This window comes from Oreochromis aureus, linkage group 9 (assembly GCF_013358895.1).
Source record: "Oreochromis aureus strain Israel breed Guangdong linkage group 9, ZZ_aureus, whole genome shotgun sequence".
Taxonomy (NCBI): domain Eukaryota; kingdom Metazoa; phylum Chordata; class Actinopteri; order Cichliformes; family Cichlidae; genus Oreochromis; species Oreochromis aureus.
This window is the reverse complement of record NC_052950.1, coordinates 25,496,747-25,513,437: the sequence shown is the minus strand read 5'-3', so window position 1 is coordinate 25,513,437 and position 16,691 is coordinate 25,496,747. Positions and strand designations below refer to the sequence as shown.

Here is a 16,691-nt window from a genome sequence, read left to right as displayed (position 1 = left end):
TGCAACAGAACAATAATCCCGAACACAGAAGAAAATTTACAACAGATTAGGTGAAAAAGAAAAGAATCGGGGTGTTGCAAAAGTCCAGACTCCAATCTGACTGAAATGCTGTGGTGCAACCTTTAGAGAGCTGTGCATAAAAAAGTGCCTTTAAACCTTAATAAACAGAAGCAACATTAAAGAAAATGTAAAAGAAGGCTGAGCCAAAATCCCTCTACAATGCTGTGAAAAGCTAAAAAAAGTCATACAGAAAATGATTACTTCAAGTTATTGCTGCTAAAGTTGTTAAATCGTACAGTACACTTAATTTTCCCTGAACTACAAAACTTTATTTTTCACAGAACGCTTGACTTGTGGTCTGTTGCATTTTTGTCGTGCAGTTGCTACATTTTTAGCTCCTGATATCACCACAATACATATTTTATGGTGTATTTTATATGATATGTTAGCATGAGTGTCCTCTGAAATAAAGGCACAAAAAACAAAAATGTCGGATCCTAAAAATAATTAAAGAAGATAAATCTGTTTTACCACAGGGTTTGGGCATTAAAATGTTAAGTTTCAATTCAGCTGCTGCGTACCTGTTGAGGGCAAAGGAGTAATGAAACTGGATCATGGGCTGGGTAGCCAGATCACATGTTGGCAGCATCTCCAGAGTCTGCACCAGTTTCACCATGGCATCATAATCCTGGTTAGCAGAGAAGCCAAAAAGGGGGCATTAAATTTTAACTTAATAATAATGCATTTAGAATATAAATGTCATTCTGAATTTCAGTCTGTAATAACCTTTCAGAGGTGCCCAGCTGATAAAATGAAATGAAGGCCATGTTTGATGTGTTTGTACCTGTATATCTCTGTAGGAAAACAGCAGGTTCATGACAATGTCCTGTGTTAGGACCTCTGTGTTATCAATTCGGAGTTTAATGCGTGAAAGCTCCTTAGCCAGCTCCTCTCCCTGGTACTTCTCCCTAGCCTTCCTGATATCGTTGAGCAGGGTGTCCTTAAAGGAAGCACTATATGCACACAGACAAGGAACAGAGGAAGAAAAGAAGGTTTGATTTTAATGTTGATCTAAAGCACAATTTTTGACCTGCAACTTTAGTGGACCACCCCTTATTTTGCAGCAAACAGACATTACTTAATAGTAATCTCATCAAAACAGTGAGGGCTAATGGTCAGTTGGTAGTACTAACAAAAAGCTATGAACAATGATCCTCACTATATGTTCCTACAGTCGGAATACTGCATTGTGCAAAACAAATGCATGGAACATCCCTAGAATAATTACCTACAACTCCTTAAGTAAGTAAAGTAAGTACAATTTTATGTCTTAAGCACCTAACATCACAAAATGCTTCACGACAAAAAAAAACAGAATCCTCAAATGGACTGAAGTTAATGGGGAGACAGCGCTGCTGAGTCAGCAAGGGTGTGACGTGAGTACTCGGAAGACATAGTGTAATGCGTCATAGCAGCCACAGGCGAACAATGAATCACAGTAATACAGAAGTGATGAAATAAATGCTTGATTTTCAGTGCTGAGTATGCCCCCCACGCACGACATTGGAGGTGGAATTTTTGACACAGAGATTTCTGTTATAACGTAATATTTCTTGTGAACAGGTTCTTTTTGTTCATCCTTTAAGATGATACATTTACCAGTGACAACTCATTTAACCAGTGTTGACACACCAAACGACTCATTTTAAAAGTAAATATTAAGTTCATTTGAGATTAATTTGATGTTCCAACACATTGCAATATATTCAACATTTGTCTTTCCAGAACACACCAAATAAAGCACTTTTATTGTACTGTAATAACATACTATACTTAAGTATGTTATTCAGATGGTGTTTTGTAAAGTCTGTCTTACATTATTACTTTACACTTCCATTTTACTACATTTCAGAGGTAAATATGGCACATTTGTTTCTGCACCACATTTAGCTGAAAGCTTAAATTAGTCCTTATATAGTGTTTGTTTGTTTGTTTTTTGGGGGGGAGGGGGGGTTCAAATACAGAATTTATTTACTATATGCAAATTATGACAAAAGTACACACAATATGATATTTTTTTAATAAGTCAAACTTCCCCAGAGTATCAAACAATTAGTGAATTGACAGAAAAATGTTTTCTGATTCTTTCTGTTATTTTTCAAATTTTATCTCTTTTTATAAATTTTGAGACTGTTGGTTGAACAACTACAGAAATTTGTCAGAAATGTAAAGTGACATCACCAAAGGTAAGTTGAAAGTCCAGAACTCAGATGAAAGTGTGAATGACCTTTACTGGTGATGCTAATTCATTACAGTATGGTATTCATACTTTTACTAATTCTGTATACTTTGTCCTTTGTTGTTCAGTTAAACGTGTTAATGGAAAAAGACCCCTCTAGTTAATTGTCCGTGTTTTTCTTTTCTTGTGAATGACTGTGAGTTGTGGTTTCTGCCAAGCTCCAGAAGGAAAGGTGGGGCAGACTGGTTCATGAAGCACTGTTAGGTGGTTGACTGACACAGTATTGACTAATCAACCTCTGCTTTCCTATGAAATGGGAACTTGAGGCGTCTCACACACACACACACACACACACACACACACACACACACACACACACACACACACACACACACACACACACACACACACACACACACACACAGAGGCTGTGTTTTGAACTGCTAAAGACAAGAAGGGTTTGGTTGTTGTCATTTTTAAGCACACATAGCTGTTACGTTGGTTGTGTGAGTGCAGAGAAAATAAACATAGCACTTTACAGTCTACATCTGCGTCTGTACTGGGAAACCATGATAGTGGGATTACAGCAGCCCCTTGTTTTCACTTTTATCTCACCAGGATGTTACATGGATGTCCTTCAGCAGGCTGGTGAAGCGGTCGGTCAGGGGAACACACAGTGGGCCCAGCAGGTTATCCCAGTTGGGCTGCATGTACTCGCTTGCCCTCCGTTGGGCATCACTTTCACAGCACATATACTCGTGGTTAGGAGTGACTATGTAGGGGATGAAGTAGTAGTTACCACTGGATGCCTAGAAAGAGAGGATAGAAGGTTTAATTACAAGTTGTTTACAGAACGAAAAGGACTTTGACAGCTTTGTGCAGATGCCAGGTGTAAAAGAAGTCCAGGTGGAGAGAGATAAGGAGGTGAGAGTAGGGATTAGAGTGATTAATGAGAGGATCAGTGCACCACTGAGACTGTTTGGTAGCATCGTACTACATCAGTGAAGGTTGAAGTAATAAGCCTCATGTACCAAGAACCACCTAACACTCTCTAACCTCTGCCTCTTCTTTCAGCTTTGCACATGAACAAATGTGATTACCTTTAAATCTGAAATTGAAATGATAAGCTTTGCAGGTACATGTACTCACATGTATTTGGCAAAGCATTTCAGGCCTGACAAATTTTACACGCACTGCTAACTGTCTTTTTGTTCTGTGCATTCTTAAAACATATTTCTACATCTTTTATTTAACTACTATATCACTAGAATTGTAGTTATATAGTATGGTCGTCACCACACGTCATTTTACAGCACTCAACATCATGACTTCATGCATCAAACAAGCAGCCGCAGACCGACAGCACTTTAGGCGACAACAACTAGCTGCTTCTGATTTACACATGTAACTTTCTCCTGTTAAGCTCCGTTCAAGTCTATTCAGTGAGGATTGTTTCACAAACACTTTTTAGGTAAATTCCGCAGAGTGGGATTAAATGCAATCCCATGATTCTTTCTGAGATGATGCAAATTTAATTTGGTGCAAAAACACAAATGCATCCAGCACTCTTAATGCATCATGCTATAGCTGATTATCCATTGTGTTGTTAGGGGCTTTAATCTGTTATCCACACAACATCCCAGGGAGAGGTCATTGTTTTCCAGCCTCACTTCCTTCTCTGTTAGTATTATCAGTCAACTAGGGAATATCCCAGCATGCCTTGATGCAGGCCTGATACCTACTTTATTTCGCAGTCCAGAGCCTCTGTATTCTGGAGGCAACTGAACCCAGGGAAAACCTAACGGTGGAGGACGAGCAGCCTACTCCACACACAAACACACATATACACAAAGAAGACAGCATACATACAGTGAAGGTCAGTTTCTAGGAAAACTAACAAGTAATATGACTCTAGTTCTCGAGCCGGCCATTCATGATTTAACACATGTGTACTTGTACACAATGTGTGTGAGAGTGTGTGTGTGTATATATGTATTCCTGTCTGCATTTCTGCATGGGGGTGAACGGTATCTGCCAGAAATATTCCTCTGGAAATAGCAACAGATGGTGTGCACACATAAATCTTTACAAAACATGCACACATAAGAAACTTACTGTGTTTTTCTGTGCCACCATGTCCTGTGCGGAGATAAAGAGCACGTGAGAATATGTTTCCAGATTTTCGGACAGTGACATAGTGTATTATTCCTGAATTGCTATTTTAAACAGCTGGTAGGACTGACTGTACGACACGTTAGTCTGTAAATAACACAGCAGATCATTTTGTCCCAAGGAGGCGTAAAAGAATGGTGTCCATGAACTCTAGTTACACTGATGGGAGCGCGTGCATGTGTACCTTCAGTGACTGGGCAGTGTCGGGGTCGGTGTCGTGGTACAGGATGACATTGTTGGCCATGTCAAAGCTCTCCCTCACGCCCAGGTGGTAAAACAAGGAGGGCTGCCGACACACATCGCTCATATCCACGACTGCAATGTCTGTAAGGAGGAAGTGATGGAGGCAACAACATAAGAGCATAGCTCTTTAACATTGATGCAATTTGCAGAGGTGACAAATGAGCTGAGTTTGAAATACATCTGCCTTTGAGCTTTGTGCTGCATCTGCCCCGTGATCTTCGGCCTCATTAAATGTGGGAAATGTTTTGAGTGGAGTTAAAAACAAAAGAAACAAAAAGCGACACAGTTGGGAGCTCCTCCATTGAAAGATATGAGCCTAAACAAGAACATACATGATGGAAGGCCTTGGTATTCAGAGAAAGCACCGGTGAATGTTATCCTTTCCTAGAGATCGTTGAGGGGTTTTTTTTCTAGGAAACAACACCCACCCTCCCACGAGAGTCTCCTGCATAGAAGAATCTGAGTATATGAGTCAGTTAAGGACAAGTACAGACAAGTATGCAGACTTGAAAATCCACATTTTTTTCTACTGAAGCTCAGAGGTAATAACAACATGCCCTCAATCTGCTGCTAAGTTTTATATCTTCTCAGATGCCTGGCTCTTCCTCAGCTGAGTTCTGGTGCTGCCTAGTATAAATAGCTTGCAATTAAAGAAGAGCTCAGGTTTCGTTCCCCCTAAAAATAGGAGCTTTCAAAGCTGTCATCTTTTCATGATGGAGACAAAATTATGAAATAAGTGACTGAAAATTATTTGGGGAACATCGACCGATTTATGGTGAGATTTTTTTATATTAAACCATTAACAACAACAGGTGTCAGTTGATTTAACAAATAAATAAACAAGAATTAATGTCAACTATAAAAGGCTCACTAGGATCACTATTAAACCCTATAATGCTGTATTGGATTCATATGAATGACTTTAAATGTTGTAATAGTCAGCATCCAAAGCTGGTAATATAAGAAAGTTCGAGTGCATATTTTCAGTCATTTGCTTGTTAATAGTGAGAGTGGCTCCATATTTCATTGGTTTACATATATGCCCAACAAGTATCTATACAATCTCTTTAAGATTGTGTCAGGATATCTGAGGTTTCAGAAATCTGCAAAATCAAACATGTAGCACTACTACTACAATTTGAGCTCCCCTGAATAAGAGAGCAGCTAAACTAGTTGTGCAGAATTATGTGTGTGAACATACAGAAAAGCTTTCACTATTGTACTGCAAACTGGGTATGATATCAGCCCATGACATACATTGTTTTAGTGATAACTCTTTCTATTAGTACATTTATGTGCTGGATAGATTAGAGCTTGAGTATGTGTATAGTATGTGCAGAGGATACAGGGTGCAAAAAGCAAGACGTACCTTTACAAAACTCTAAAAACACAAAGTTACTGCATTCAAAATATTATTGAAGTACAGAGGTAGAGTCAGGTATGTATTTGATTAAAAAATATATAAGCATATATACTCAACTGATGTAATTTAACTACTTTAGTAAAACTTTGACATCTATCATTTGTATGAACCTATTTCCAAAAGATAAGTCATGATGTAATACATGGCTACAAGTTTACAAGCAAATTACTGACTACTGAAAAAACCTACTAGTGCTGCGAAATCACAGTCCAGGGTAGTAATGCTGCTCAGGCATGCTGCACTATAACAGTGATCTCACTGCATAGCTTACAATAAACTCACAACTGTTGTAACACAACTAGTTCATTTGAATTAAGAGTCAAATTCTAAACAATGTAGGTCAGGAACCACTCACAACCTATGCACTTACATCTGATGCAAATACAATACTAAAACCCCTGATTTAATAATAACATATTATTAGTGCTAATGTATCAAAGCATATGGTATAAGAGGAATTAACATAGACTTACTTAGACTTACTTAGCTAAGAGTACTCTGATCATACCATAGTCCTGCAAGCATGAGTCTTATTTATCCTACCTGCTGGAGTATGTTGCAGTGTATGTTAAGGTTCGGCTCTTACTTTTAAAGTAATAGTAGTACTAGTTTATCTCCACCAATATGTGAACACACACTGTAGAATAAAGTATCTTGAATAATTTCATTTTTTATTTACCACTTGTGTACTTACTTCGAATATTTGTTTATATTCCATTTTATTTTTATCATTGTGTATTGGTACCTCTTCCACCATCAAGACTACATGCTACCCAAACACCAATACAGGTACATGTCTCATCATGTGACCACCACAACCAGAATTACTGTAAAAAAAAAAAAAAAAAAGCTTTCCCGACAGCAACAAGGAAAAGAAGAAAAGTCTGCATGATAGATAGATAGATAGATAGATAGATAGATAGATAGAGTTTTATATTAGCTGCTTAGTTAGTTTTAATAATAAAAAGTTTTCGCGCACTTGCAGTTAGAAGTCTGACTGGTGCAAACCCGCCCTCCCTCTTGTGTAACTTTCCTGTGAAGTACCTGCATCGTAGAAACTGTCCAGCACTGATGTTTCTCCAAAGTCCAATCTTCCGAAGGTGACGGTGGTGAGCAGGGCGCTCTCCGAGTCACAGGCTCTCTGCAAAGATTGCAGCGCTCCGGACTCCGGGCTGCTCGCCATCACCGACTTAAGCCCATCGTTCAGGACGTAGACGACCCGTAGAGAGCGCTGCTTAGTCGGTGGACTGGGGCTGGACACGTCGCCCCTCTCTCGGTCCCGGTCCCGCTCCACCACACACACCCCAGCTGTGTGGTCTCCCCCCATGTCCGACGCCGGTGCGCTCTGCCCGGTTTCCATATCGAGAACCTGGAAAGTGACTTCTTCTCCGCTTGATGTCTACCCAACCACCCTAACTTTATTCTCTCTGCGCCTTTCGTTTTCTCCTCCTCTCGCTCTCACTGGTGGCACACCTGTCCTGGCATGAGAGGAGCGCGTCTGAGTCTGTCTCCTTGCATCTCCGCCTCATTAACTCACATCATCTGACGATTATCTCGCACCAAGACGTCCGCTTCATCCAGACTGGATCTGACTGGATCCCCGAGAGAGAGAGAGAGAGGGAGAGAGAGAGGAGGAGGAAATGTGGAGAGAAAAATACAATCAGAAGTCAGAATATTCCCTTTTGGCTCAGCTGTACTCCGGTATGAAGTTTTCCACTGGCGAATAAACTCTGATAACGTTTCCTACACTGACAGGACCAGCGTGTTCCCGTTAGTCTAAATATATGACAGCGTGTCCTTTTGGTCACCTCCTCTGCCAACCGCGTAAAGAAGCCATGTTATCCTCAGTTATGATTTCAAACAGCATAGAATATCGTGTGATGTGACTGTTTTTTCAGCTTTATTTATTTTTCTGGCTCCTTCTAACTTCCCTCTCCAGAGAAGAAGTTTGTCTGATTTCCAAATATATGCCCACGATTGCCCAAGATTTAAGTATTGGACAATTAGAGAGGACTTTTTGCAGCTTGCACAGTGATCATGCAGAGGATTATAAGTGCACGGCCTCCTGGATAGTCTCCATTACGGACTAGTGCTACGTCTTGATGTTTAACCGCAGAGGCTGCCAGAGGCCATTCATCACATGACGGAGAGGACAGATGCAACATACACGTGTTCCCAAATTAGCATCATTAGATAACAACTGGCTATTGGGTATGAATGTTTCTTTAAGGATCCTAATTGCCGTAACATTAAGTGTAATGTTAGAGTTACTGTGTTTTATAAGTTTAGACAGAGATTAATCATTTTGATAATCTAAATATCAACAGACCTACTTACTTAAGGAGGGAAGTAGGGGTCCTGGTGTTCTGTCTCCTGTCCTCTCCCCGCTGGCCTCCTCTATGATGTTTGACTTATAATTAGATCTCTTTTCTTTCAAGTTTCTCTGGTTGACTTAATGAGCTGGAGGACATCTCTTGGTCGTTTGCGTTAATAGGATTTTTTCTTCTTTCGTTCTTTCTTTCTTGTTTCAAATGTGTCCGGTAGTTTTATTTTCACAATTTTATTTCTGCTAGGTTTAGTTAGGCAATGATGTTTGTTTAGGTCAGAGGGAGAACGCCACATCTTAATTTTTAATTCCTTGGGTGCAGTGGTCTTCTGTTTGGTGTAAGTATTGAGTTACAATTAATGCCTTTTTTTTCTTTTGTTTTTCTCTTTGAGATCAGTAAATATTAAGATTTGATCTCCCTGACTGTTGTAGCAACCTGAAGTTTAAAACAAGTAATAAATGAATCTACTGCACACTCCTATGTAGAGCAGAGCAGGCTTGGACTATAGATATATGCATCTGAGGTGAAACAAAAGAAAGAACTATACTTACGATAGATATGTAGTAATAAATGTATTCATTTCGATTAAGTTGGACTAAAAGCATACATGCTATCTCTGTTAAGTCTCTTTTTAAAGCTGCTGTAGATGATTTATTCACCACATGGGGTCAGCAGATTATGCTGCTTATACTGGAGCACTGACATTAATTCATATTTTCTATTTAGCTCTGTTTTGGTCTTTTTACAGTATGTTCATGATGGAAAAGTGCTCTATTTGCCTATCCAAGCTGCCACAGGAGGTAGGATGGTCATCAGTCTATCACTACTTGTGATAGATTGATGACTGTCAAGAGTGTACCCCACCTCTTGCCCAGTAGCAGATGCTCAAACTCCCCACGACCCTCAATTGGATAAGTGGAAGAAAATGGTTAGATGGATGGAGTACAGAAAGAGTTTCAGAACTGAGTGACCTGCAATAGACTGCCAACCTGTCTAGGGTGTACCCTGCCCCTGGATATATGGAAATGTTGAAACTAAATTTTGACAAATAGTTCCACTTCATCAAGTCTTGTCACATATCTGTCACACTTCATATTCTTGTTTAAAGGTACTCCTTTCGGATACATTTCCACCATTGTAAACAGAATTAAATTAGATTAACAGTGCGACTTAAGTGGGCCTGCTGCAGTTTTGTGCTTTGCTGGTTGGCAAGCCAGCTTTGCATGCAGATCATCCTGATTTAAGTTTAAGACAGTGAATTAAGCTCGAGCTGTAAGGTTTGGGTGTGTCTTTCTATGCTCACCTCACCACTGGTTATGGCAGATTACTGCTCCTCTCTGAGGCTGTCAGAGATTTTGTCCTGCTGGGTTTTCCTTCCTAACACTGCCTAACACACTAGTGATTGCTCATTGGGAATTGTCTGATTGTTGTGGTTGTCTCCCTAATTCTGTGATATACTGTACTGGTAAATGTCTTTACCTTGCAGTTTAAAGTGCACCGAGGTGACTGTTGTTGTGATTTATCACTTTAAACTTAAAAATTAAACATAACCGTGAAAAAAGAGGAACCACTGTTTTTACTTTTCCTCCCACACTACTGACTAAAATCAGAATATCATTTTCCACTGAACAGATTTTTACTCTTTTTTTTTCAAATCTGATTACAACATCCTCTTTTTCCACTTATGATGCATTTTTATAATGGTAAAAACTTCCTTATGCTTAGCTCTACATTTGAGCTCTACTGCCATTTTATCACATTTATTAGAGGATGCTTTAATATTTTCTAAAATTACGCAATAAAAAGGATCCTCAAGTAAAAAACTAAACATCCAAACACCATTACATTCTGCAATAGTCAAATATTTTTTGACATGCAGTTGCAGAAATCCTGCAGCAATTTCAGTGACCGTTAAGACACCATGACTTCTCCTTTTGTTCAGTCTAAACTTGGGCAACCTGAGAGCATGTCTGCTGTCTATTAGAGTAATTCATGCAGAAACACCAGCTACTTGAATAGGCAGTAAATGTGCAATGGGCAAAATGTGCCTTTGAAACAGAATGTACACTATACAAGCATGCACATTTTACAGACAGTCACATATAAACAGAGTGTGCACACACAGTACATAATAGCATCTTTATTACACTGAAATATAAAAGTATATATATTTATCACTATCCTGGAGAGAAAGGACCAAGTCAAGAAAACAACTTGTAGCCTCAGTTGTAGCAGTTTTCTCTTTGTCATACGAAAGACAGAAAGAAAAAAAAAGAAATAAAGATTTGGAATCAAAAACAGGAAGGCCACAGTGACGGGTTGCCATAGATTCTGTGCACATAAAAGGAAGGGAGGCAAACAGCCGTACATGCTATATCACACATACATACACATGCACACACATGTGAGGACCTTTCTTTGTCTACATTCCTCAAACTCTGTCTTTAAAGTTACTCTTAAACTGCTGCCAAAAGAGCACCACAAACACGAGAAGCACGTGGCTCTCAGTTTGGTTTTTAGGAGTGAGATGCCACCGGCACAATAGTTTTGTCAGCTTTCTGGAGATGTGAGTGAAACTGAACAAGAAAAAAAAAGATTAAATGGTAATGGGTCTATGTCGAGAAGGCATTGAGTTTAACTTGATAAATGTCATACAGATGTGTCTCTATGTGTCTTGATGCATGCTCAATCATCCTGGAAAGGAAATCACAAAAAGTGGATCTCTGTGTGTTTTCTCTTCAGATAAAAATGCAATTTGCAGCCAAACACTACAGTGCATGAATAATTTTCCATCTGGGGTTAATGTGCTTTTGTTGCATTTTGAATGAGTGCAAGATGGAAAGATTCATTCCACTGTCATGCCTGTACAGTAAAAATAAACCTGGAGGCAGAAGATAGTTAGCCTGTTAACATAAGAACTGGAAATGAAGAGGTAAAGCTGCCCTCTTTCCGAAGATAACAAATCCTGCATCAAAGCACCTCTTGAGGATGATAATTTATCATATAGTGTGACTTATTCGTAACAAAAACATAATTTGAAAAAGTTGCTTACTTGCTAGTTTTTGACCATAAGCAAAGTCAGCCCATTTCAGTTTTGTGACAAGCCAGAGATGTAAACAGGACATTAGCAAATTTGCTACACTCTGCCATCATCTTTTCCAATGTTCTTCAGTCTGGCACCAAAAGCATGCAAACAGCTGTCCACAGGAAGGATGACAGTATTTATAATAGTTGTGTAACAACAATTTCACGATTATATGAAAACACATATGGCATGAACTTCGAAATGAAAGTGATGTTTGATGGCATGGAAATTAAAGATAGTTGTGGATAAAATAAATGGTGCATAGCAAATAAGGCATGTCAAAAGTTAATTAGGCATACGTTGTTTAAGTATGTGCTAAAACAGGTGTAATGTCTGGAAGTTTTCGGTGTTTGTGATTTTACTGTGCTTCCATAACCTCTAAAAACCTTAGTATATCCACATTTGTTTCTGTTGTACAATGGCAAGCTAGCATTTTTTCTCTAATTTCTAGTGTTTATGCTTAGTTAAGCTAACCTGCTGCTGACATCTGCTTATATGTTTTCCCCCCAAAGTCCAGAAACTCCTTTAAATAGCACCTACAGTATCAGCACTTATCGTGCCAGCTACTTTGATTAAGCTTTTCAGTATCCTGATGTGCTTCCAGGTTCAACCACCCAGAGGTGTAATATCTGACTGCAGATTGAAAACACAGACGTAACATCTGTGGTTAAGGGAGAATGCTGCTACTGAGAATAGCAGAGGCATCAGATTTACTCACCTGGAGTCTACCTTAGATGCCCTGAGCATTAATTTTTATCGCAATTTATTCCTTAATCCAAATGATAACCTTTAAGGGCACACATGTGGTTTACTGTTATTTAGATATTGTTATGACGGTGTGTTTTATTCACCATTTACAATGCTACCAACCGTTTTAGAGAAAACAAACAAACAAAGAAAAAGGAAAACGGTCTCAGGCTCCCTAGCAGCTTCTGGAGGCTGACCAGTGATAGCGTGGGCTCACTGGAAAAGAGGCCCTGACTACAATCATGATTAAAACAGTTTAAGTAAATCCTGCAAAGATGTACAAGTAGATATATATCTTCTTTATATGATCCTTAAAGAAGTAAAGATCCTGTAAATGCAACAATCGCTGCATTTCCACCAAAAACACTACAAACGTTCAAGGGAACTAAAGTCTCATGGTTACCCAGCCCAGTTGAAACCTTGTAGATGACTAGCTGTAGGGACATCACTGTTGGCACCCCTGATTCAGGATTTGTTCTGTAGTTGCTGATGCTTTAAAGATGTGAAAGAAAAAAAACGTGTGTGGCCCATTTTAAAAACTGGTAGCTGCAAAATGCCCTATTTGACCTGATGCTCAAGGTGGTTTGCCACACCTGAATGTTGTCCTGGGAAATTGTGTCGCTGGCACGTAATAATTTTAATAAATGAAAAAAACTTTGTAAGTCATTAGATAATTCATCTGTTTCCAGTCAAGGGCTGTCTTGAACTAGTAACATCACTTCTCACAGAAAGAGCCCACTTTTCTTTTTGACTGACTCCCTGAATCTCCTGTTTTACCCACTAAAAACCTGGTAACTACATCTCAAGAAAGTTAATGCAGGGCAAATGCGGCTAATTTACATTTGCAAAAGTGTCCCCATTTTCAGTATGTACACCTACAGTCCTCACATGGAAGGAAAACAAGCGCACAAACATACACACACACACACACAGATAAGAGGCGAAGGCCGCAGAGTGGACGCAGAACAGCACAGGGGTCGTCTGAACCGACCGGGCTACAGAGGTCAAAGTTTCTTTCACACAGAAATACGAAGTACCAGTGAGGTTGCCACGGTAGCCCCGGCTCTGTGTCATTGTTCTGTAACCGTGGCAACACGCAACGACAGACTGCAGCGCAGTCAGTCAGTACCGGTGGTACAGCAAGCTCCGACAAAATAGCAGTAAACTGAACAGAGAAGCCTCTTTAGAAGAAAAATAAAGAAGTAAACACAGGATAAGGCGGCGTCGGGGAGAGAAGGTGGCTGACTCCATGGTGCTGAACTGTTGCTGATTGTGATGATCATTTGGCACAAACTTCTTTTGGCTGAAGTGTCTCAGGCCAGCAGTGAGAATGTCTTCAAAGGATGGCCTCCAATGTGGTGATAAGAGTGTGACAATAAGGATGCTTTAGTCTTCATTTCGAAAGGCTCTTCTTAATGTGTTCTACCTCCATCTGTGAAGCAAACACAACCGTGAGCTCAGCTAGTTTCATAGGAAGTAAGAATATTTATATTTACAACCAAAGATATGAATATCAAAATTTGTATCAGAAATTTGGTTATGAAAAGTGTAAATGATATAGTTAAGTACAAATTAATGCTGGTATGTCAAAACAGATGGTTAACTACTAACTATACACTGCCAATACTCTATCTATGATTAGAGATTCTTGGCACTTCTTGTACCCCTATTCTGAGTTTACATACCATGTTGCTCATTGATATAGATTGTATTTGTGGTATGCATCATACACACTGGATGAACTCATCTGTTGATGAGTTTGTAAACTTATAGCTGTAAGGTCCAAGCAATCCAAGGTATAAATACAGGAAGTAAATACAGGAAGAAAGGGCTATGTTTTGGACTATTGGAAAACATGGAAAATTTATGTTCATTTCACAGCTAGTTGCTAGCTCATACGGACCTCTGCATGTCTATAGTTCCTGGCTGCATCCCAGCATACAAAGCATACTTGGGTATGGGATTTTTATTTTTTTTTTTAGCTCAAACTTGCAACATACCCTTGGTGTTTGATTTGTGTCACTAAGACCATTTTCTCTAAAGATCTTGTTGGGGTTGTTTTGGTCAGCACAAACAAACTGCACCAAAAAAGTTAAGGTTAAGGTGGTTCAGGCATCTGATCCTGATGCATCCCAGGGCTTTCTAGGGAGGTGTTTTGGACATGTCTTACTGGGAGCGTGGAAAATGCTGCAAAGATTATATCTCTCAGCTTATTCTAGGAAATGTCTTGGCATTTCCCCAAGAGAGCTGGAGGAGGTGGTTGGGAAAAGGGAAGTCTGGGCATCTCCTCCCCCAATACACAGACCTAGATAAGCATCAAAAATGGGGGGATAGGTAATAAATTTACTTGTGCGACTGTTAATATACCTTGGCAGCCTGCCCAAGTAAAGCATATGTGAGGGAAGCACATTTAATTTTCCAAAACATAAAAAATAAAGTTTTAGATGAATTCATCATCATTTTTGACATTAATAACATATTTACTTGTTGCTGTTAATTTGTGGGCCTGTTTTAATATAATCAATATTATTTCTTAACTATTTCCTTTCCTTTCATTTCTCCACCACCTTTCACTCACCTGTAAATTAATACGAATCGTCCTCTCCTCATCTAGTGCGGTGGCCAGCTGCTTCATCTCCTGCCTGAAACAAACCATCACAAACAAATCATGATTGCACATATACAAGAAACAACCTACACTTGCTGGCTTAAGAGGCACACACTCACCTATGTTGGCTCTTCAGCAGGTCTATGGAGGCCCTCAGGTCTCTCAGCTGGTTCCTGAGTTCCTCCAGAGTTAGGGGTGTTTGTGGTGAGTGCCGGAGCTCGGGCGAGGGACTCAGACCCGAGGAGGAAGACGGAGAGGCGGATCGATGGCTGGAGTTTGGCGGGTTCAGGATAGAGGGCTTGGCAGGCAGTGGTACTTTACTGTCAGGAGCCTATCCCAAACACAGATCAACAAAAAGAATTGAAGAATTTAGCATTTATTATATTTTCTTCCTCTCACATACAAGATCTAACCTTGTACACAACGTCCTTAGGGATTAAAATATACAGAAAATGAAAAAAAATAAGAGACTGTGCAGGATTTTAGGTTAAAGAAAGAAATTTCTGTCTTGATTTTAAGCACTTTACAGAAAAAAGGTATGTGTGTGTCTGTATGATCAAAGCTGCAAGCAGGACGGACCTGGAATTTATTGTGAGATTGTTTCACTAACTTGATAATGTTCAACTTAAAAAAAAAAAAGAGTCAAACTTGACCTTTTTTGTGATATTTAACCTTAAAAGTGACTTCATGTACTTCATGTAAATAAATATAAGCATAATCATTTTTTTTTAATCTGCCAACACTAATTTTTGCCAGAAGCCTTGAGTAAAATTACGAAAACACAGTTTTACAAGTCAAAAAACATGAAAGTCTGTAGTGTAATGCCCCCTGATGGATTAAATGAGAAGCACAAGGAACTGCCATGGCCGTACAGAGATGGTGTGTACTCCTTTCCTCAGGGAAACATCTACCGATCTGGTGGAGACAGACTCATGATCGTCCTTCCCTCGCTCCTTGTCCTTCCTGACCTCCACTATCGGTGAGTCCAGGTCAGTGCTGGACAGAGAAGACTGCAAAAGAGAGAAATGTGCTTAAAAATAAATGCATTCACTGGTCTTCTTTATTCAGACTGAAGATTTATTCAGATAGCAAAATATCCACAACAAAAAGAATTAAAAAAACAACAACTTTTCCTTGTATACAAACTGAGAAAATAATAATTTTTAAAAAGCATCACAAGAAATTCATATTTTGCAAGGACAACCTAGTTTAGCAAGAAGACTGGAAATGGGGAAAAACATCTAGGTCTATTCTGAAGTTAAGCTTATTTGCCTGCCAGCAACACTGAAGGTTACAAATAAATCTGTGGTGAGGAGTGTTGGCTATCAAAAGCCTTGATTTGGGTGAAATTGAAGTAACAAAGTGTTGATGGAATGATGGAAACAGAAGTGATAAAAATGCAAGTAATTTGATTAAAACATTTGTGACTTCATGAAAACAAAGCCATGTTTCATTGAGTTCCCTGAATTACATTTATTACTAAAAACTGTAAAGGTTGGGAAAAGAAAAAGAATTTAATTTCAGTGCCTAAAGCTATCGGCAGAATGCGAAGAAACATCTGCTAAAACTTTCTGACCAAAATGTTTGTGTGTTATGTTGAAGACGTATCAACTGAAGTTAAAATAGGGCCAGGCCATATTTATGTGTAATACAAATTTATACCAAAAGATGGTGCAGTGAGTCAATGTAGCACTGTAGCAATGTTTAAGCTACTAAGTGCTGATTTAGACTTATTCAGGGGGTTTATGGTTACAAGGTACCTACAGTGTGGATTTAACAGCAGGTATAAATCCCCTGTAATGCGGAAGGACAGGTTCTCCAGTAAATTTAACAGTAAACGATGGCTG

General features: G+C 39.2%; 2 protein-coding genes across 3 annotated transcripts in view; both read right to left on the bottom strand.

Moving 5' to 3' along the window:
- The window catches only part of map3k15 (mitogen-activated protein kinase kinase kinase 15), a 30,922-nt gene extending 20,527 nt beyond the window's left edge, over window positions 1-10,395 (bottom strand). The window contains exons 1-6 of the mRNA XM_031745029.2: window positions 7,122-10,395; window positions 4,596-4,735; window positions 4,355-4,378; window positions 2,855-3,048; window positions 845-1,013; window positions 582-688 (exon numbers count right to left, since the gene is read on the bottom strand). Coding sequence (XP_031600889.2) covers window positions 582-688; window positions 845-1,013; window positions 2,855-3,048; window positions 4,355-4,378; window positions 4,596-4,735; window positions 7,122-7,437 — 950 coding nt within the window. The 5' untranslated portion in view covers window positions 7,438-10,395. The remainder of the gene's footprint in view (window positions 1-581; window positions 689-844; window positions 1,014-2,854; window positions 3,049-4,354; window positions 4,379-4,595; window positions 4,736-7,121) is intronic.
- Window positions 10,396-10,529: 134 nt separating this feature from the next.
- sh3kbp1 (SH3-domain kinase binding protein 1) overlaps window positions 10,530-16,691 on the bottom strand; it is a 40,161-nt gene continuing 33,999 nt past the window's right edge. For both annotated transcript variants that reach the window (XM_039617792.1, XM_039617791.1), the window contains 4 exons: window positions 15,717-15,854; window positions 14,964-15,175; window positions 14,815-14,878; window positions 10,530-13,668 (listed from right to left, as the gene is read on the bottom strand). In XM_039617792.1, coding sequence (XP_039473726.1) covers window positions 13,630-13,668; window positions 14,815-14,878; window positions 14,964-15,175; window positions 15,717-15,854 — 453 coding nt within the window. In that variant the 3' untranslated portion in view covers window positions 10,530-13,629. The remainder of the gene's footprint in view (window positions 13,669-14,814; window positions 14,879-14,963; window positions 15,176-15,716; window positions 15,855-16,691) is intronic.